General features: G+C 43.1%; 1 protein-coding gene across 1 annotated transcript in view; it reads left to right on the forward strand.

Annotated features, from left to right (window-relative positions):
- Window positions 1-281: 281 nt before the first annotated feature.
- Window positions 282-23,503, forward strand: part of Delta (neurogenic locus protein delta) — a 44,434-nt gene continuing 21,212 nt past the window's right edge. Inside the window, exons 1-3 of the mRNA XM_011057403.2 lie at window positions 282-2,109; window positions 7,611-7,913; window positions 19,574-19,637. Coding sequence (XP_011055705.1) covers window positions 2,050-2,109; window positions 7,611-7,913; window positions 19,574-19,637 — 427 coding nt within the window. The 5' untranslated portion in view covers window positions 282-2,049. The remainder of the gene's footprint in view (window positions 2,110-7,610; window positions 7,914-19,573; window positions 19,638-23,503) is intronic.

The raw sequence follows: 23,503 nt of genomic DNA on the forward strand, positions 1-23,503 counted from the left end.
GTGGGGGTGGGCGCGTGCAGCCGGCCTGCAGCTGCCTTCTCGCGTCGCCCCCTTCGCCCCTTTTTCCCCCCCTGATGCGACGGCCCGCTGCCGCGCGCTCCCTCCCGTACGTATATACGTATATACGATCCCGGCTCCCCTCGCACCCCTCTAGCCCGCCGAATCGCGCCACCGGCGCAGCCGCTACCCATTACCCCTCTGATTCGGTCGGTCGCGGGCACAACCCCTCCCGCTTGCTGGGTCGGGGGGGAACCGGCAGGACGGACCACAATTATAAGTAGGGGTGCACCCGGCCTTGCTACCTCCAGTCGAGGGCTGTACTCCGTGACGAGCACGCGCGCGCGCGCGACCACTCGTCACTCACCCCGCCATCCCGCACACGCACGTGTGTGTGAGAGAAAACGCATATATATATATATATATATATACATATTAACGTAGGAATAGAAACGGTAGTAGTTCCCGCTGCTGAGAGGAGGACGGATGTACAAATCTCTCTTTCTCTCGCGGAGAGGCAAGCAGCGCGCACGAGAGATCGCCATCTGTCGTTGAGTCCGCGCCGATACAGTTGCCTCTGCGGTTATCGGTAGTTGTCGAGAGTGCCGCGGTGTGGCGTTAGTGCAGCCGGTCAGTGGCGCGTATATATGGTGAAGGAAAAAAAAAGGAGGTGAACGTACATCTTTTTGGTGAGCAGAGAGCGAGAGAGAGGGATAGAAGAGAGACAGGAGTGAAACGTTCAGGGAGTGGAGAGACGATTCACTGTGGTGACCAGCGAAGTGACTTTGCGTCTGCACGAATGCATCCCTTCTGAACTTTGATACTTTTTGCATTAAGCATTTCGCCGGCCACGACAATCGGTACCAAGTTCGATCTCGAAGCGGGGTTTCTCGTCGCCGGCACCCTCGTCGTCGTTATCGTCGGCGAAGAGTCTCCGCTCCAGGCTCCTCATTCCACCCCGTCTGTCCGGCCCTTTTCTCCCCCTTCCCTTATCCCTATCCGGGTGGTACGGAGAAGAAGGAGGGCCCCTTCCGCCGTGCGACGGGCACATTGACTTTCTCGTTCATCTTCGACTGGCCTCTCACACACATATACACGCACGTATATATACATAATATACACGCACGAGCCGTACGAGTATCCTTGGCTCCATCAGTCCACCTCTACCAACCTCTATCACGACCACGACCACGACGGTGACTGCCCCCACCATCGGACCCTCTTGTCTCCCCTCTCCATTTCTCCCCCATCGGTCCTACTTCGGCGCCCTTCTCCGTTACCGGAGGGAGTATTCCTCGCGGCGCGACTACGGCCGATCAGTGCGTGACTCGTCGTTGTTGCGACGATTGGTGAGGACGAGAGCGCAGTTTGTCGTTCCGTCAGTGCTCCCCAAAGTTGGATTTGGGAAGTATGATCGCGACGGGTTGATTGTGACTCGTATATAAAAAAGAAAGAAGCGAGAAGAGATCCACGACGTCATCGTGAGAAAAAGAAAGATTATCCTTGGCTTCGTTACACCACCTAGATACACGGACGCGATCGTCGTCGTTCCCACCCGGCGAGCCTCTCAGCCTCTCTCAGCGTCTGTCGTCCCACGGATATACTGGAATAAAGTGTGTCACCGGCAAGTGTGTAAAAAGTGAAAACGTCCGCGTGCGATATTAAAATCTCGTTCGTACGTATAAATACCGGTCGAAATAAATAATATAATTCGTCCGCGTACGGAGTGCACAGTGGTAAGCGAGTTGAATTTAGCCGCGGTTTCGCACGGCGCGAGTACCACTCGTCGTTCGCGCGCTCCTTCGTTGTTCCGTTCGCTCGTTCGTTCGCCCAGCGACGGCTCGCATTCATCGAGAGCTCACCCCGGTACACGCGGTTCGTGGCTATGCAGCAGCCCCGCGGTATCGCGGCGAGACGCAGGTAACGCCGACGGGAAGACGCGACGATACCGAGCGGAGCGCGCGTGGATTGCCGCTCTCACATCCGCGCTTCCGCCGTCACCCGGGAAGCGCCGGCGGCGTGTAAACACCGAGGGATACGCGACGCGTCAACATGTGGACCACGATGCTCGTGTGGACGGCCGCCGTCGTTCTCCTGCCGACGCCTCGAGCGGTAAGTCCCTGTTTATTACAAGTCCTACGATTATATACATCTCTTCCTTCCTCTCGACCTCGCCGTCGGCGAGCATTTAAACTCGCCAATGTTCAACCACTTCCTAAAAGGTCCGTTCTTCGTTATTTCTCTTTTTTCTTTTTTTCTTTTCCATGTTGGAGAGAAAAAGAGAAAATGAAAATATGAGCTGTGCAACAAGTTCAGTTAAAAAGAACGGATCTTAGTCTTGCGTTAAACTGCGCTAGAACTCTCTCGCTCTTGCCAAATATCACAAACATATACCTATCTCACTTTTCAAAAGTGTATATTGGTTCGGTGACAGAAAACAGACTTCTCTTTAGTTTGATTCTCCGTTTTTGTCACCGCAAGATTCGAGGGAAATCCGAATCTAGTAGCGTTAATGAGAAACCATATATATCTGACGGACATTAACGTTACCACTATTGCCGGGTGCCAAGGTTGCCGTAAAACACGAGAGATGTACACACACACACACACATATATATATATACACACACATACACACACATATACACACATGTTCACACACATACTACAGTCAACATCTGATTCCCAGAAATGACAGGAATACGCGCGTTCCTCGAAATTACATCGTTGTACACAAATGAAGGGATTATCCGGTTTAACTGTTATTCAATTAAAAGCAATAGTTTATTATATTAAAAATAATATATATAATTTTTAATTACTTAACGGAAAGAAGGCTGCTCGACGGCTAGTTTAAAACGAATGTATTAAATTCCAAAAATAGTCGTAATACACGTCGTCACGTGTTGTTGTAATTACTAGATATCAGAGAGGAATTTTTCAACTTGTGTGTCGAATTATCGACCTTGGGCCATCGTGATTCGATGAATGAGTTTGGTTCGGCGATATTCGGCCCCCGAACTAAACGTCTCGTATGCAGGTATACGTATACGCTACATTTTAGTTCGTATAGTGAGAGAGAGAGAGAGATTGGCATTGTTATTAATATACGCGGGAAAAGGGAAGGCATCGCAAGATGCGAAAGATTGGAATAGACTCGATGTAATCGGCTCGCCTTTTATAATGATCCATAATACGTTCGAGACTCGGTCGCGTACTTGCGTAATTGTGATTCTAAGCGACGCAACGCGATTAAAATTACCCGATGAATTTCTACGTAATCCCGCATCTAGCAGAGAAAAGATACGAAGAAAGCTGATTTCAAATTTATATTCTATAATATTTAACTTTAATCCGCTAATTCTATTCGACGAACGGTGAATGACTTGCTTTTTGGAGCTTTTCTTGAAAAAAATTGCATACGGAATATTACACTAAAAAAAATGTTCTAATTAAACTAATAAAAGGATCCAACAAGAAATCATAATCAGAAAGTCTGTTCAATCTCACAAAAATGCTAATCTTGTTAAGTTTTTTGTTGGCTCAATTAAAATCTTTTTCTCAGTATACAAAAAAAAATCTATAATATACTGTAATGTATACTGTAGTATTTTCGTACACGATATTTTTCAAAAATATGGCTCTTAATTATAAATCCAAATTGTTACAATTTGAACCAATTCGGGTTGATTCGAACGCGACATACGCAAGACGAATAAAATAATTCGACGAATAAATCAGTTTGGTACCGTGGGAAACGCTTTTCTCACGACTCCGACATTTTTACGCGTGAAAATAAAACGTTAAATTTCTTGGTTTATTTAGTTGCAAATTATCGCGGTCGTGCGTCTCTCGTACTTGTCAAGCTTCTATTGCGTTTGACAGTCGCGGAATTGAGAAACTGACTTTCTTTTTTTCTTGCTTTCTTTCTTTAGTACTTCGCAATTCAAGTTTTTTTTATGTTACATAGCCTCTCTTAAACGAGCGATTCCGAATGCGACGAGCGATGCATTTCGCGTATTATACGGCCCGTTTCTTCTCTCGGTTTCTTCTCTCCGCACGGATTCCAAGGGAATTCTTCCTGGGAGAGATGTCTCCTCGGCTTCCCCTTTCCCCCTTCCCCCTTCCCCCTTCCCCCATTCTTCGTACGTTCTTTCTGTCTGCTACGATCCTTCGCGTTCGTGAGCTCAACTACCTTCGTGCTTATCTCTTAGCGTTGCCTACAGCTTTGATTATAGCAAAATCGACTTTCCTTTTAAAATCGTCGATTTTTCTAGAACTGAATTTAATCAACAGCATATACGTATTTTACTAACAAATAATTATGTCGTATTTATACTTGGCAGTAAAAAAATTATTTTCCATCCCCCTTTCCCTTTTTTATTCATTAATATTGTTCTACTCTACGTTGACAGATTTATTAATTTTATCATCCCGTAATTATTCATTCATATTGCACGCAATTCTCTCAATATACTCATTTTCAGAATCTCTTTTCTACAATTTTCTTTCACCATTCGAAAAGTTTTCTCTTACTATCTGAAGCCCCTAATGGCGTGGTGTGCACCCAACTCTAAATCTGGATGCACTCTTTTAGAAGTGTCTAGCCCCACTTCTCTCTCTTCTTCTCCCTTTATATTTGTTCCTCTTCTCTCGCCGATGTTGCGACTAGCGATGATCTCAAACCGCCTTAGACTCGTCTCTCGATTTACCTATTTACCTATTTTCGATCTTTCGCGGAAGATCTTTGCAAAAATCCTGTTAATCGAGTTGACGAGTGGTAGAGTCCTTTGTTGTCCGACACGATAGTGAGGTGTGCATCGGGTGTTGCGATTGTTGCTTCTTCAAGGAGACACGCCTCAAAGACGTCTGAAGGGTGGCCCGGACGGCGAAAATCGTTTTGTGTGTGACGAAACGCATCGTCGGTGCCGTATGTATCCGTAAATACGCGTGGCAGCCATTCTCCGTTCCCAGAATAACTTTCCAGCGCGCCAAAAATGAGATTCCTCATCGTGAGGGCAGCGCCGAGGTGCGTGAGGTATGTGTGAGTGCGTTATACGTAGGTACAACCCTGTGAATGTGTGTGTGTGTGTGTGATGCGTACACTTACCGCTTATTTGTTTTTAATCATTTACTTTCGCAAGATGCGAACTAACGGGACGGATCCCGACGAGTACACGCAATTGCATCGAGTGTCCCGCTTCAAACGCAATGCGCGATAGTGATTGGCAACAAAGGATCGTTCTTATGTCTAAGGGCGCTTGTCTGACATCGAACACGACGTTTATGTTTAAGTAAATAAAGCCAGGGATCAGGTAGCCGCATTTGCGTTGAATGCGAGGTAAATCGTACGTATATCAATGTAAATGCATTATTCATTCTTTTATTTATTTATTTTTTTTAAATACTGATGCGGCGAGAATTGTTCGGTTTCTTCGCAGTACAGTCCGCGAATGAACATTTTATTTTTATCTCACGAGGTCGTGCAGAGTAACTTATTTTCCGAACTTGTGACGTGACGGGATCTTTGTCGATCACGACTATGTATAATATCAAATGTACATGAAAAATATACAGAAAGAATTTAAGAATTTTTGTACCCGACGACACTATCCATATGTCTGGATGTCAGCTGATGGAAACTACCTGGCGCTCATGATTGTGTCGCTTACTCCATTTCCCGATGACAAATGACGTTGTTGCTAATGACGTGCGTAATCGATGCGTGCGAAATACGCGAGCGCGAGACTGTGGGAGTTCGATAAAGGAAATCTAATGCCGCGAGCTCGTCGTTCGGACCTCGCTAAAGAACTTACCGTTCGCTCTCGGCTATACAATATCTCGTGGGAAGCTTCGTTCAGAAGCGCATTCGTGTGCGCGCTCGTGTATACATAACACAGACACACACACACACACACACACACACACACACACACACACACACACACACACACACACACACATCGCCGTGTCTGCGAACACAGCGTTCTTGGCGTCGCGACGACCAGGATAGGAAAAATATGTATCTGACGTTGGCACTGTTTGCTCGACATATCACGACGATATTGACGTATCGAAGGAATCGTTAAACCTTGGCTATGTTTTTTTTTTCCTTTAGCAATTATTTCTTTATTACGTATATTTTTATATTGGATAATGACGATGCAAATATAAAGGCTGTATCTTGCGTTCGATCGGTAAGGCAAAGTCGCGACTTGACGACGTGATGAGCGCGCTAGTAGTTAATCACCGGCAATAATTTTACGTCGCCGAAAAACCCGCTAATCGACTCGCCGTTTTTCGCTTTGCACTTCGAGCCGGGTCTCTACTCGGTAATTTCGTTAAGCAGCGCTTCGCGAGCCAACTAGAGCGTTGATGCATTTACGAGCTTGGTCGGCCAGCCTCTTTTTGCAGACGATTTGCATCCACATGTTTCGAAAAGAAATATCCGTTGGCTTTAATAATAGCGCTCTGGTAATTCGTTAAGTGGTAAAGAAAAATTTTCATTTTCAACTTTCTTCTTTACTCAGCAAAGTGATATCTATATTCAAATAAATAAAAAAAAAAAACACATTTTGGTGTTTGAAATATAATAAAAATTTAATAAAGATTATAAATATTATAATAATAGTTTTTGAACACTTGAAAATTTATTGATCGTAACATTCTAAAGACAAGAGCGAGAGAGAGACTAAATAAACCAAGTTCAACTTTATTTGACGCGGACAAAAACCAAAATCGTAAAATCTGCGATAAATCGTGGCGTATTTTCGTAATTCGATTATAATGGTGAAGCGTGGCGATGAACGGTATATCTCTTGAGATACGTCTCTTGCAACGAACGAGAGAAGGAGAGGGGGAGAGAGAGAGAGAGAGAGAGAGAGAGAGAGAGAGAGAGAGTGCGTGGTTTTTGTTACATTGAAACCCGGCTTCTCTCCTCCTGGGAGACGTGCGTGACACGCGTTCGCAAAAACGTGAACGCACACGTGCTCCTGCGGCGTTTCACATCATGGGGCACAAGATATCTCCCGTCTCGTAGATGGAGAAAAAGAGAGAGCTTCGTTTGATACCAGCTTCTTTTTTCGTGTGTCTCATGATTCGTCGCCAACTGTGGACCAAAACTACCGTTATTAAAAACATTTTACGCTTGCACGCGTTATAGCTATTAAAACGACTGTCAGAGTGCTCTGTCATATTCGACGACCTCCCCGAAGAACAATATTTTCGTGATTTCCAATATTTGCGATTTATATCGTAATATATGATCAAAAATTTGACAGGCTATGTATTTTAATGTTTGCAAATTTTTTATTTTTTATTATTCATATATTTTATGTAAATCATTATAATAATTCTTCACATTTTCAATACATAATAATTATAAACTTTTATCGCTCATAAATAAAAAAATAAATTTTTGTTTAAAATTGACGTTTAGTGATTTGACAATTTCAAATATTTTTAATATCAATTTAAAATCAATTTCGGTCTTTAATATTCATGGTTTTAGTTTGTCATTAGCTTTGGAAAATTTCGTTGTATCGACAAGCTGAAATAACGAGCACTGATTTGCGTGTGCCCTGTTGAAGAAGTAAAACGCACGTGTTTTACAGGTGAACGCCTCCGGGGTGTTTGAGCTGAGGCTAAAGTCCTTCGTGAACGAGTTCGGCAAGGACAATCTGGGCAAATGCTGTTCCGGCAGCGCGTCCAAGACAGGCGAATGCTCGGGGGTCTGTAAGACGAGGTTTCGAGTATGCCTGAAGCAGTACCAGGTGAAGATCGACACGACGTCGCCGTGCACGTATGGCGACGTTGTAACGCCCATTCTCGGCGAGAACAGAATTAATCTCAGCACGAACGTCGCTTTGCCGAGCTTCACCAACCCCATCAGGTTCCCGTTCGAGTTCACATGGCCGGTAAGTCCTTTACGTTCTAAATTCTAGATTTTGTGTTTATTATTTACATTCCACAGCGTGTTTATTATTTTGACATTTGTTTTAGATTTACTTCAAATGTCTAAGTAAATAAAGCTTTCGTTATAATCGAAATTTCGGTTATTAATGGAAGGATATTAATTTAAAATGATGTTTAATGCTTGCAAAATTAAAAAGATAACAGAAAATTATTTTCATAATCCAGCAAATGTTTTATTCAGAAATCTATTAAATTTTCTATGGCTGATATATATATATAAGTTTTGTTGTGGCAAAACAACTTGCATATTTAACACTAACATCGAGCAACATATTCGCATAGGATAAGTTCAACACTCAACATTATTATTGAATTATTAAGCTCTCATGAGAGACGATGCACGTTGATGCACGATAACTTACGAGAGTCGTGCATGCGCTGGAGATTTTTTTGCCGAAGCCTTCGATTAGCATAAACGTTTCGATGTGGGAAGTAAGAAATGTTGACGACCGTGTGGTGATAGATAACAAGTACAGTATGTCCTATATAACGTCGCACCGGCGGCGGTGCATAACTTATAAAACATACAGTTACAAAAAGAATGAAAACCACATATATCGCTTATGCAACATCATACACCACATTTTTCTGCAAATGTCCACACTCCCTAAATAGCTCTGATGCGTTATACAATTAAAGGACAACTTCAGAGATTTCTTTCAATCATTAGTAATGCAAACTTTTTAGCAAGTATAAATAATTTCGTAATGATTTATTATATAAAACAGACACGCATTATTTTGTAATTGATACGCACGTTTCTAATCTAATAAATGGGAAAATTTTTAAGCGAATTATTAATATTTAAGCGATACCGAAATTAGACCGTGAAGATGTGAAAACGATGCAGTGCAAACTCGAGTGCGTGGAAAAGAACAATGTTTTTATCCATCCGTTTAACGTCACGGATGCTAATCGAACAAGAGAGTGCACGCGAATTATCTAACTCATTTCCAGTAAACACCGGAAGAAGACGAAGATAAGGAACACGCGGAATTCGCGTGCGGGGATCGCGAAGAGATCTTGAGTTAACGCGTGGACAAAGTCGAAGTCACCGCCCTTTTGTAATACATCGCGCTGCTATCTCGCATAAAACGAAAAATACAATTATTCAACCTTCCCGCTCTCGTCTCGTATAATCGAGCAATTTGTACGGAAATTATTTGCAATAAATTTCGAGACTAAAAAACCTGTTCATTTTGTTCTTTCGAAGGTCACGTCATACATATCGAGATTACAATATTAGAGATACGATACACCGTTATATGAAATGATCAATCACATTTTGTCTTGATGAAGTCTGGGTATTTCATTAAAAATAGATAGAAATACTACAGATATGACGGTATGAATTTTAAAATAAACGAGTGGATTTAAAATACGTTTGCGTGCAGTGTTTACAACTCGAATCGGCTGTTCATCATAGCGATGTAAATAATTTTGATGGGCGCGCGATACGTATGGGAAGTGCGTGCGTCGTTGCACGCGTCGCCGGTCGCGTTGCATTTGCAACAGGTCGGCAGTTGTTCTCATTCTCAACGACTTTGATTTCTGCCTCGCTTGACGCGCGCAATTAATGAAAAGGGGGAAACTGCCGATGCTTTTTCACCATCCATTCTTTAATTCTTTCGCGTGCGCGCAACACGCCTCGGCAGTCGGCCGCTGCGAACGTGCAGGATCGACGCACTCTCTCGCATCTGCTTTTTCCCTTCCTACTTTCGCGCGCACATTGGCAACGAGATCGCTGTGGCGTACGGACAGGTTGATTGTGTTGAAGGAATGAGAGAGAAAGAAAGAAAAACACAGTGAGCGCGTGTATATAGGGGTTGCGTTTGCGTGGCACGTACGACGCGTGCTGCCGACGTCGCTTGCACGCGTGCATGCGCACGCAGCCGTTGCGTCGGTGCAGCTCAAATGAAAGAGCGAGATAGATGGATGGATGGGAAGGGGGGAGGGAAAAAGAGGAGGCAGATACCGCAGAGAAAAAGAGAGAACAAGGAGAGAGTAGCACTTGTCTTTCCCTCCTACTGTTGTTGATACTGTTTGCTGTTAAAGATGATGTTTTGACTACTGTCATAGGCGCCGAAATTTGAAAGCAAAGAGTGCGAATAAAAGTGCATAGATAATCGATAAAAATTGAATTAAACGGCGAATTAACATTTCGATGTCAAAGTATAAAGATATTTGTAATTCATTTTACATTTTATATACCTAGAAAAAAAGTAGAAAGAAATCGATGTTATCGATAAGCGAGGAAGGACATTTGTTACATGATTTTATTCGTTATGTATGACGAAATTATATAAAGATTTTCAAGATGTGTGTAATGTAATGAGATTTATACGATTCATGAAATATTTATTTAATTCGCAAGGCTTCAAGACAATCTTACTTATTGTGTAAGTTCATACTTGTAGTTTACAAGTAGCACGTTATTTTTAATTTATTCCATAAATTTTCCTCACGTTTCCACAAACAGATTGATGTGCATTTAGGTCACTGACGTGTTACACGCCAATGTACAGCATCTTTGGGCGCACGTCAATCCTCTCGTATCGGTGCTCGTGCGTTTCTGACTATAGTTCTGACTATGAGACCGCCGTTCTTGCAGGGCCGCCGCGCCGACAGCAGATGGCCGGGGCCTTTTGCGCCTCTGCATACTTCCCACGTACTCGTGTCTTCGCTCTTTCTCTCTCTCGCTCTCTTCTCTCGCTCTCCGTAGCTTTCTCGCGAGCAGAGTTAAATTTACTAACCCATATGGCGCCCCTCATGCCTCTAACGAGCCCTTCTCTCTTTCTCTTTCTCTCTCTCTCTCTCACATCGACCGTTTTTCTTGATCTCCATCTTTTCCTCTTATTCGCACTCTTTGCTTCTTTAATTTTTATGTCTTTATTTTTTATTTTAACTTTTACTATTTTTCTCTTTATTTCCAAAAGATAATACCCTCCCCCACCCCCCTCCTCACGACAAATTTACTTAATTTTTTTCAAACAAATTAACTTTCCTTCCAGAATATACAATATTTACAATAAAACATCGTGAATCTGCCGGTTGTGTCTAATGTCTATTTGGCAGGATTTGAGCCGAAGGCGAAATGAATACACTTTCTCTTTCTCTTTCCCGTCTGTACCCGGATGATACAGGCACGTGCGTTCTTCGACATTTACCACCACCGGTTGAACCCGCAGCCCGACGACCGATAGGATTATCGCGCGATGCACCGATGTCGAAAGTCGAAATTATCCCGAGAGCAGTTGCCGATGCTCTACTCGGCATCTGCTTTGATGTAGCAGCATCAAACGAAGTCGGTAGCGGTTTCGGATTCTCGGAAGACACGGTTACAGTTCCGCGGAGAACTTTCGGCGGGTCCTGACCGATTTCTGGCCGCCCGCGCCGGATATCGCAGACTCCGCTTGGCGTGTCGGCGAAATAGCTCGAAACCGACGTAAGCCGCAATCGCTATTTGGAGTGCTCGATTTATTTTCGTAGCTTCAAACACGAGAGCCGAGTTTCAACTATATTTTAAATCCCCGTACCGCAAGATCAGCTTTGCATAAAGAGAATTGAAGAGCGAAGTACGATGAGAGATACCGTTATATATTCAACTTTAAATCGTGCGAGCTATCAGCGAGTAATGATTTGATTAATGCATGCATATATATGTATGTTCTTACATATTAACGACTTGCTTCTTGTTTTACTTTTTAATGTAATGGTAAACGACAAATAAGAGTTGCATAAACGGTGTTATTACGTGTCGCGTTTCTACGCCATACGATATAACGAAGGCCGGTGAAAAAGTGAATTAACTCGTTGTTGCCGCGACTGATTACGGCCGAGTTTGCAATTAGTAAATTGACTCGCGATTCAGTTGAGTTGTACACGCGAGCATTGGACGAACGAGAGTCGATAAAATAGCCACTATAAATAACAGTTACGTGCAATGCGCGTAAATCACTTCCGTGCGGTATGCGATCGAGATGCGCGAATTAACGGTCTTTCCATCACTACAACCAACAGGTTCATTAGCAGTACGAATGGATGAAACTGAGAATGAGCTTTGTGATTTATTAAAAATAAACATTTCACTGACCTAAAATTATCCTTTACAATTCCTTTTATTAACAAATTTAATATAATATATTACACAGAAATTAAAAAAAAAAGAAAGAAAGAAAACTCGTTAAATTCGAATCAACATTCTTGTCAAAAAAGCAACTTTTTTTCATTATTACAACCGACAACAATTTATTAACACGAATAGACGAAACTGACAATGAGCTTTGAGAGATTTATCAAAAATAAATATCTCACTGGTCTAAAATTATCCTTCGTATAATTCTTTTTATGAATAAATTTAATATATTACATAGAAATGAAAAAAAAACTTCGTTGAATCGGCGAATCGGCATTCTCGTGAGAGAAGCAAATTGTTTTTTTAAACACTCGTACCGTAAATTATTTCTCGATGGACGCCTTGAGGAATGCCTATGGTATGTCATTCGTCGGCATGCGTCGTCTGGATACGTAATCGTAACCTTCGCAGACGCTGCAATCTCTCGTGCGTGCGTGCGTACGTGCGTGCGTGCGTGCCGCGGTCTTATGCGCGCGCCTTAATTGGCTTTACGTTCGTGTACACGAGCCGCCTTATTAAAACAGCACGAGGCGACTAGCGACAGTGCGGCTACTGTGCTCGATCGTTGCGCACGTTTCTCTCGCGAGTGAGCGCATAGCGTTATGCGATTTTCCGCGCGCATTCGCGCTAATAGCACGCACGCGCGCGCGCGCGCGCGCGCGCGCTCATTTGCCCGCTCCATTCTTTTCTCACTTTCGTTACGTCGCTTGGGAATTCCGCCGTCGCGTCGTGCCATTCTATTTTTAGCCGATCACTGTAACTTCCTTCCGCGATAAATATCACGCATTACATCGTAAGGTAGATATTGACGTTGGAGGAATATTGAAGTACGCTTGGCTGCCGACATTGGTCTCGTATCGCTGGCATTAATTAAGAGAATAGTCAAAGGAAATCGCGTTTAGAGATCGACAGAAAATAACGGATTTAAAACCGCAAATCTTTGCATAACGCATAATGCACGAAGCGTAAGAAAGTCAATGAAAAATCTTTTATTTCATGGAGAGGAAGGAAATAAAGGACTTTGATTAGTAGTTTATTTTTTATGCATTGTGCGTTATGCAAGATTCCATGTATTCCTGCCCTTAATCAAAATTCGATTTAAATGCCTGTCAAGTATCGATTTTTACAAGGAAGAAGAGTAACGGATGGATCTATCGGTCCGCTGGAGATTAGCTTATAACACGTAATGTAATTTACATAAATTATTTCGTAATACACAATATTGCCGAAATTATAACGGGGGATACTATGGAGTAGCGTCATAAGCATTCTTAAATGCGTTTTCGTGGAACGCGATTGCGAGACCGAGGCTCGAGAAGGAACAGCGAGAGGCAGAGGACGAGGAGGCCGCGAAAGTGATGGGAATCGCGCTGCGGGAGGAAGGGAGAGGAAAGGTGGGGCCCGAAACCAAGGCGGCTAGCAAGCGAACGAACCGTGGGTCCCACGGCCGAAAAGGCTGCGTGATTCGCGTCCCAGACGAAGGCACGAGCGGCGAAAGGTCGAATGAACAAACGAAACGAATGGCTACGTGTACAGGGGGTGGCGGCTAGATGATTCGGCATATCGCGATGCGATTATATTGTACTTACGTTTGGCACGAATTACGTGGACGCGATGGAAAAAAAGGAGACGACGCGACGGCGACGGCGACGGCGACGACGCTCGGTTTCCCGAAATTCCGCCGATGCGTATTTTTAGTTCCGCCGCGCGTGCGAGCTTGCGAGACTCGCACGCGATCGACCTCTTTTCCTACCGGCGGTTAATTTCTATGTCTGCGTGTGGTTCCTTCCTTCCTTTCTTCCTTCCTCCTTCTCTCTTCCTTTTCGCGTGCGTGTCACGAACTGCGGAACTTAGGACCTATTACGCGTCGATAGAGTTTTATTTCGATTCGAAGCCTTCTCTCGATACGAACGCGTTGTAGCGAAAGTCGGATCCGTTCTGTTTGTATGTAGACTCTTTTTTTTTGACAATGTTTATTTAAAGAAAACTTCATCTAGTAGTCACTTTAAACTATATGACTTTTGTATTTTCATATAATATATTTAACCGATATAAATTAATATCAAAAAAGGATTTCTAACAGTAAAAGGAATTTCCCATGAATTGCGATAGAAGCAATACGTTGTTTGTAACGGTACCACTCGGCGAGTTCCCTTTCGCTGCAATCGAGTCCAGGTTCGAATTTACTCTGCAAGAATGTAAAAGCATTGAGTATAACGGCTGGTGCGTCGCTTCCCCGATGCACTTCCGGTCTCATCTCGCAGATTCTTGTTACGACGTCGCTCGAAGGCGTCGTTTACGCAGAAGCGCTTCTTAATTTATTTCCTTTCCCAAACACCCAAGGGACGTTTTTTGCTGCTCTACAATTTTTACTTTAGTTGATAGAAATTTAATTATTTCAGAAAGTAATGAATCCATTCGCACGATGAAAGATTCTTCTGTCGCGCGAGATGTTTGTTTACTAAATTGCGGGGAGTCTATTAAAATTCAATTAAAATTCCTGTTACAGAACTGCTTAAGCGACGTCTACAATGAGATTTTAAGGCATAAAACTTAAGTTTTAAGCTTCAAACCATGAGAAATTGAAATTGACCAATCATAGTCGATTGTTCTCCTTACATTCGACTGTGATTGGTCAATTTCTTACAACTTAAGGCTAAAAGCTTAAGTTTTACGCCTTAAAATCTCATTGTAGACTTGCCGCTTTACACAATCACTGTTCCTTCGGTAACCTTTGCTTTGTCCTCTATAACTTCGTTAGAGCGAAAATGTGGCATGAAAGAGTGTGTGTCTGTCCTCACCTTTTCTTCTGGTTCTTCGTCACGTGGTCATCGGGCAGGTACGCATCAGCTGATGCACGTGCGTGGGTGAACCTTATTGACTGACTGACTGACTGACTAACTGCTCGTCCCTTGGGCGATCTACTGTCGCTCGACACGAACGATTTTGTGGTTGTTATTATCGACTCCATCATGCGTTGCAAGTTTCGTTTTGCCCTGGTTAATTCTTAAAATACATTTTTATATTACATAATAATTATAACGATCGCTCTTACAATTGGAAAGAAGGTGTTGCGCCACGTTTTTTCTTTCTTTATTAAAAGAAGAATCTTGATGTTTTTTTTTTCATATTTTATAATGAAACTTTTCTGTGCAACAATTCGTAATTGATTACAATATAAGTCGAAAGTTGGAAACTTCAATGGCCGGCCCGATCGAAGCGTGTATTAATAAAACAGGCCACATCGCTTCGCATTAAGGATGGCCCGTGAAAGCGTGACTTTTGTTCGCATTATGGCGAATGAGGAAGGAACAGAGTGGGAACCATTCATGTTGGTTCTACTTACGAGTAATTATCCAATGTTACTTTTTAAAATATTCGCATAGAGCCTCCAATTTCTCTAATTTCGAAATACAGAGTACACTTACGAGTAATACACTGTTATTTAATTCCTGAATACAACTTTGAAGAGATACAACTTTTCGACTCTGCTTGCCGATATCTTTCATAGTATCGTTTGCGAATTTCATTTCATTTTACATAAATTGACTGCATCGCGACTATCGCAAGTCGCAACGAGCCTATCGCGGTGTCCTTCCGTGACTCGTCTATTTTTACCGTGCTCTCTCATTCCTGAACGTGCCACCCGGCACATAGCGACGAACGTTCTCGGGATTAGGTAACGCGTTTCCGCGACGGCTACGAGAACGGTGGGTGAAATTTTCGCGGCCGCCTTCACGTCGAAAGGAGGAAGAGGAAACCGCGGATAACGAGCGACGACACCCTGCCGCTGACGACGACGACGACGATGCTGCATTTACACGTAGACCGTTTTCTCTCCTCTTTCTTCTACGCGACCGTCTTCCGCGATGATTAATACGCGCGTGTATATATACATATATATATATGTATATATATATCTATACGCGCCCGCGCTCCGAGATTGCAGCTACGTCCTGTTGTACGTGAAGAAACGCGAGTCGACAGAGAAAGAGAGAAAGGAAGGCGGACGAGAAGAGGAGGTGAATCGGTGGATAGAGAGAACAGTCTGCGCGCGAGTCGAAGCGAGAAGCGACAACGAGGAGAAAGAGAGTGAGAGAGATCGAAAGAGGAGCATACGCGGGCCCGAGAAGAGGAACGACGAAGCGGGGTTCGGGGTGTTCGGGGTGTTCGGGGTGTTCGGGCTGACGGCGGTGAAGAAGGGAAAAGAGAGGCGAGAGAAGGTGGAGGTATGCTGCGCAGCCGTGGGAACCGACTGCCGAGCGAGCGAGCAGCTCGCTCTCCTCTCTTCTCCTCTCCTTTCCTCTCTTTCTATCACGTTCGCCGCCGCGCCTGCCGGCTCTTTCTCTTTCTCTCTCTCTCACTCTTATATCGTAGCGACCACGCCGCGCCTGTCGCCTCTCTCTCTGTTGTATTTGACTGCCACGCGGCCTCTCGCTCTATAACGCGCGTACCGAGAGGAGAGGACCTTCCGATTCTTCTCTCTCTCTCTCTCTCTCTCTCTCGTCATCCCTTGCGTTCGCAAGGACTTTAGAATCAAGCTAGGATTCGCGTTTCCTTTCCTCCTTGACATCCTCACGGGCATATCTTCGCCCGATCGTCTTTATCGTCCTGTGGATTTCTCCTCCGCCTCGGCGATTGCTGCCTACCGGTGCACACACACATACCTATACTTGCACACACTCATATAGAAGTATCCATGGCGCATTGTTCCCGCGGAGAACCGCGCCTTTTTTCGAACGCGATTCCTCGCCGATTTCATTCCGATCCCCCGTAATAAATTAGCTGACGATCACGGTGGCATTTGTCTTCTCCGGCGATTTATTCTCTCCCCTTTTCTCTCTTTTGCTTCTGATTTGTTACTCTTACCGCAAAGACTTTTCTGTCTTTTTCTCTTGTTTTCGTAAAGTACACGTCCCCCGCGTGTCTAAAACTTTGAGACGCGTCCTTGTCGCGAGAGAAAAAGGCGGTTTAGCCCTGCGTTTCTCTCATCTCGCTTCCGTCTACGCCTACTATGTCCTGCCGTCGTGTTCGTCGCTTTTTCACCCTTCTCGCGTGTTCGAGGCCCTTGGACCGGTCTCTCAGACCGCATCTCACACATCTCGCACATCTCGCACATTCGGTACCCCGGCTCCGCCGTAAAAGGTGCACTACAACCTGCACTGCGCTTCTCTCTTTCTCCATTCGCTTCTTTTAGCAGAGACAAATTGCTCCCGCGTCCTTCAACCCTTTCGCGGCGAAGGGCGAACGCGTACCTGTACGATGTACGTGCATACACCAAGTCAAGTTAATTTTAGCTGGAAATGTGTGTACCTAACAGATTCAACTGTGTTAAATAATATAGAAATATTATGTTTTCTTGCAGAAAATTGAAATAATTATTTGAAAAAGCCGATTGATAATAAAGTAAATTTGAATGAATATACTTCTTTCATTTCATTATCAAAACATATATATATATATTTTGGTTTAATTATCTTGAAAATATAATAATACTTTAATATTTGGATTATGATGTTATTGTTGTATTTTTTATCTTTTCCTCTGCTTTAATTTTACACGTTGAGATTATGTTCGGAACGAAAGGAAAGCTCGAGAGACGAAAGCGCAGAGCGTGTAATATCGCATAAATTTCCATGTGCGAGATGACATTCGCCAACGGGATTACCGAGGAAGACTCGTTTACGGGAACTCGAGCGAAACACGGGCGGGAATGGCGACGCTGGCGGATATAAACATTTATTATTCTCTGCGTGGCAACGACTAACGAGGTCGCGTTATAATATCACGAGCCGTACGGTGCTCTCTTTCTGTGTTTACTGTACATGCTCGTATGACGTTAAATAATTAAACGACGTATTATCATTACGGAGACGTGTAGTGTAGAGTACGATGCCTGCAGGCTATATTACACGGTAACACCGTCTCTCGTTGAGACTTGTCGAAGTGATCGTAATGTTTCGTGGTTTCTTGCCGACGGGGAACATCAGTACGGTATTTATGAGCTGTCATTCCGAGTATCTCTACCTGGTATCGTATCCCTCAGCTCCTAAATTACGTCGAGAACAGCTATGTGTTCATCAACAGCGGGTATTCCCGTTTCCTGTCTCATCTGAGGACTTTTCGATCCTTTTGAAACAGATTTCTTTTTGACCTATATCTTTAGAATTTCTATAGGGTAGGACAGGGCTATTTCATTCATTTCCCTCGATATTTTATGTTTCCGAGCACATTTTTTCCGTATACATTAAAGATTATACTTGTGCTCTCAAGAAACAATTATGATTGTATAAAATTGTAAGTACGTTATTGCAAAAAGATATTGTTTGTTGTCGTAAATTTTATATTATTTTAAGGTTGAAAATGACGGAATAACTTCGTTCTACCCTAATTGAACAAATGTTATTTTGTTAATTAATCCTCCATCGGGATCTGTAAAGGCATCATCGATATTTTGATTATGAATTTTTGTAGATAAATTTAAACCTGTGAAAAGTAAATAAAATACAATAGTGCGACTCGTATGACGATGATAAAAACTCGTCGTTAAAGTTTTGACAAGGATTCCAGAATTTTTTCAGATTTTTCTATAATCCAGAACAACAACGAAATTTCTTCTCTCGAAAACTCCTGTTGCCGACGGAAAAGTTAAAATTCACGTTGTCAGAGGGTAAAAGTTATATACACAAGATAAAAAATATTTATCTATCTCAAAGTTCATCAACAGCACGAAAACGATTTCCAGGAAATTATCGAAGATTATACGAGACCAATCGGCGTAAATTAGATTAATTGATCACCACGCGCTTACAAATCTGTTGACACTTTGCAATGATTTACTTAGCGCAATCGTAGTTGTCCACGTGTCGGCACACTTAGCACGCGCGCACGTGTATCTTGACGGAGGGGTACATCATGTGATTATGGAAGTTGACCCCCATGGGGGTTGCGATTCCCCTCGTGCCTAGACGATAACTCGAAAGGGGGATGATTTTCGCGCGCGTCGTCCCTCTTCCTGTTCTATCTCTTTCCCTCTCGCATCCTGTAGGGTGTTCCCTCCCTCTCCCTCTCCCTTTGCCAGTGACGCGTAACCGTTTCTCTGCGCTCGTACTTGATGTGCACGCTCGTCGTTCTGCCGGCGGGCGGACGCGTGGCAACGCGTGGCAGGTGTGCACGTGACGCAGCATACCGCGAAACGTTTAATTTGTTATTAACCCTTTCACCACGGAAACATTTCGTTACCTTTAGCGTTACCGTTATATGTTTCGAAAGTGCGCTCGAGTCACGGTCGGAAAATATGAATGACATATCTTTTCGGTTATCAGCATTAAATCTAATTACGAGACTGAATTAAGAGAAATTATTAATTTCCTCTGGAATTACGCCTCGAAATCTCCTTTTACTTTCCAAACTGATTATTAATTATAATTGTTGATGTTATTAATTTATTTCTTTTTCTATTTACAGGGTACATTCTCATTGATAGTGGAGGCTTATCACGATGCAGACAACAGAACGCATCAATCGGCCGGTGAGTGCATTTTCTCTCTCTTTTTCTTTCTTTTACTCTTTTTGTTTTTTAAATTATATACGGTGATATACGGTGATATTGAAGACGAGTGCGTGCTTGCGCACACGCGCTTGTAAAAAGTCCGAATGAAGGATTATCGTAAAATTAGTTCTGTAGACGTTACGCGCGTTGCTATAAAAGCCCGCGAGAGAGAAGGCAAGAAGATTGTAGGGCATGTGTGGTCCAGCTGGCCCGTAAGAGAGACACGATGTCTCGTGTACGGACCAGTCGAGAAGGAACTTCCGGTCTCTGAGCATGACACTTACCAGAGACGTTGATTCCTTCGTTTTCTTCCTCCTTCGTCAACTATCTCTTGATATTTTCTTCCCTTTAAAGTTCTCTCAAGCTAAGAACCGGAGGGAGAGAAAAGGGTAGGTCGATATTGTCTTACGGTATCGTGTTTATAGTTATCAAGTTTGTCCCATTCATTTCAGTTTATAAAATAACTATTTAACTCCAAAATAAAGCTCTACGGTTTTTTATTTTGAGATACATTTTATACTTACTTATTTTGAGATATATTTTATACATTTTGTTATATTTTTTTATTATTTTTTTCCGATTATTATTGCCCGTTTTATAAATACTGTATTTTACAAAATACAAACATATACATATGAAAAAAATATAAAGGAGAATTGTGTTGTGTTTACGAATACTTTTCATCATTAATTAAACTCCATTTCTTTGAGTTTGCCTTTTTCTTTTTATCATAAACACTATTTCCAATTTTGCGCGATGGCTCATAAATACGTGTTTGTGTGCCTCGGTAATAAATCTTACGTCGAGATCGGCCGTTGTTCCGCGAACAATCGTCGCATTTTCATTGTTCTATTCAGCCTCTATTGCTGCTGGTCGTTCCTCGTTTGTAACCGCGCGTTATTACGACAACGCGTCTCCGTTATGTCATAGCGTTGTGTTGTCGGCGACTAGGAGTTGCGGGAGAGAGGAAAGTGAGAGCAAGGAGAGGAGAGACGGCGGATACCGGGTGGCGGCGGCGCGGCGGCGGCGGCGGCGACGGCACTAGTGTTTCCTTCCTGTGTAACCGTAGTACACTCATCTTCCATCACGCTGGAAGTAACTTGAGTAACCGAGTATATACGGGCGCATCCAACGAGCCTAGCTTAGACCTACCATCAATTGTTCTGAAATTTTCACATTTCGATGCTTTTTTACACCGTTTAACTCATAAGGTACCCAATTTGATCAATTTAACTAACACAATGGAGCAAAATTAAATAATTTAATTTAAGAAAATATATTAAATTTAATTCAAATTTAGTTTATTGTTTACTAGGTGCGCGTTAATAAATGGACTTTTAAACTTAATCATAGAAATAGATTGATTTATATTATGACACACGTGAAAGTAAAAAATGTCAAAATGTTATTTGCAAGAAATTGGGTTACAATTGCTCCTTTGATATCTAACAATATGGAAAGATTTGAAGGAAAGAGAGAGAGAGAGAGAAGAAATTTCAAATTACATTATTCCGCCTTAATTTCCATTTATTTCAATTTTCGATGTAATAATTACACGTAGAATTTTGCCGGAGGCGGATACAACTTGTAAGAACCGCGCATCAGGCGAAACTCGGAGTGCGTACGGTTTTCTACGCACTCGCGCGCAGGTAGCACACGCATCCGCTTCACTTTATTCACTCTCGAGACCGGCTTTAAAAACGGGGTAAGAAGAGCGAGACCGCTTAATTTCTTCCTCAAGAATCCCGTGGGGCCCCTCCGGTAATTAGAATCGGCCGACGGGAGAGAGCGGAAGCTGCATGTACACGCGGCGGCCGCGCGCCCTCATGCGTGTCGCACGCACACGCGTACACCGTCGCTCGGTCGCTCCTTGTATCACCTATGCCGCCGCTGACGTCGTCGTCGTCGTCGTCGTCGGCGTCGTCGCCGGCGTGACTTCGGCCAATTAAATCGAATTTAACTGTTTCGGCGCCACGCGGCCGGTACTTCATTCGATCTCGTGCTTATTTATCTAGCCCTTTTTCTCTCGGATGCTTCTCTCAATAAGCAAGCAGTTGCTCGAAAGGCGCGAACGAGTTTGCGAATGCAAAGTTGATAAGAGTGAGAAACTGGATTCACTGTTGGGTCGAGAAAGCTCGGAAGCTTATGTGGGAAATCTCGTTTCAAGGAATCTAATGAATGAACCGAGATTACCGTGCGTGTGTATCATCTTCTCATGCGTGTTTATGCTGCTAATAAAACTCTCATTGACTGTTGACACGGAAACCAGACTAATTTCTTACGCCGTCTCGTATAATAACTGGGTAGGTTAAACTTGTATTTCTTCATAATTATTCACACATTGATTTATCCGTTAAAATAATTGAAAATTTAACGATACGTCTAGTTTAAAAAGTATTTAAAAACTAATTGTATCTCTTCTGCATTGCATCATTCAAATGGCTTCATTTTGTACGGTAATTACATGTATTTTGCATTGGACGAAAGAACGTTAAGCTATCGCCAAACGAGCTTTTTTTTCTCTGTCTAACACAACGTTTGCGTTTCAGACGGGGCAAGAATCTCCAGTCTCTGGATTTTATCGTCAACGTACCGCTTACCTTACACGCGTCTGCTTCTCGGGTATCTGCGATTTTTCTTTTCTTAGCGCGCGGATGTTTTATAAAGTCATCGACGTATGGAAATCTGTTGTCTCACTTGTTCATCATTTTCTCACACATTTGTCATTTCGCGTCGAATATTGATGGAATTATATTAGTCATTAGGCATAAAGAAAAAATAGATTTTCGAAACCTTTATAAAATTCTTTAAATTAACAAATTATATTCCATTAATCAATATAAAAGAAATATTGTTTATTATAATAAAGCAAGAAACATCCAGCTTGGCTCGCAGTTCCATCTTTTGTATTTATTAATTTTTTTAATTTTTTGGGCCTTAGTATCCGCATATAATTATTGATAAATTATTCCATTACAATTTTCGTCCTAGCATATAACATTAAAATTAAATTAAAAAAAAAATAGAAATAATTTCTCGTTGACGTGTCCGAGACTAATTTGAATCCTGAAAGGTTAATATATCACGATAGTGTCTACACTAATATCCATGATGGGTCCCAAACATTGTCCCGGATATATACCTAGCCCGGGGTCTTTATCGCATATACACCGCTTACATTGTGCTCCATCTACCGTGCTGCTGCTCCGGGCACAATATAATACCCACAACGCACCGGCGAAACGAGCCCTTTATTGCCGCGTTGCTCGGATGCTGCTTCCTTTCTCAGGCGAAACACCACCACCACCACTACTACTACCATCACCACCACCATCATCATCACCACCACCACCTCCTCTCCTAACCGACGCCCCCGCTCCTAGCGTTCTCGCCTCCTTCCCTTTCGGGCGTCCCTCTTCCTTTTAGCCGCCCATCACGCACACACGCACAACCATTATCCGCGTTGCGTTACGTCGCGTTGCGTTGCATTACGTTACGTTGCATATATATGCCACGCCGATGCCCGCGTCGCACCTGCGCTCGGAGTTGCGTTCGCTCCGCGTCGCGTGTCGCAAAAATTTCGTGGGAATCCCCCGGCTCGCCGCCGCCAATTATCGCCGCGATGTTTCTCAAGGACGGTCATAGTCGCGGGAGAGCCGAGATCCGCGAGGAGAGATAAGATCCGCGTTTTTAATCCTGTTACAGAGCTTAATATTACAAGCCTCGTATTACAGCAGACTCTGCATCGAATTACTCTTGGTGAATTACCTTTCGAACGGTATATTTCTCGCACGTACATGTGGCATAAATAAAAATGAACCATTCATACGCGCGGTGTATACGCG

The sequence above is a fragment of the Acromyrmex echinatior genome, chromosome 1 (assembly GCF_024713525.1).
Source record: "Acromyrmex echinatior isolate Ae372 chromosome 1, ASM2471352v2, whole genome shotgun sequence".
Lineage (NCBI taxonomy): Eukaryota > Metazoa > Arthropoda > Insecta > Hymenoptera > Formicidae > Acromyrmex > Acromyrmex echinatior.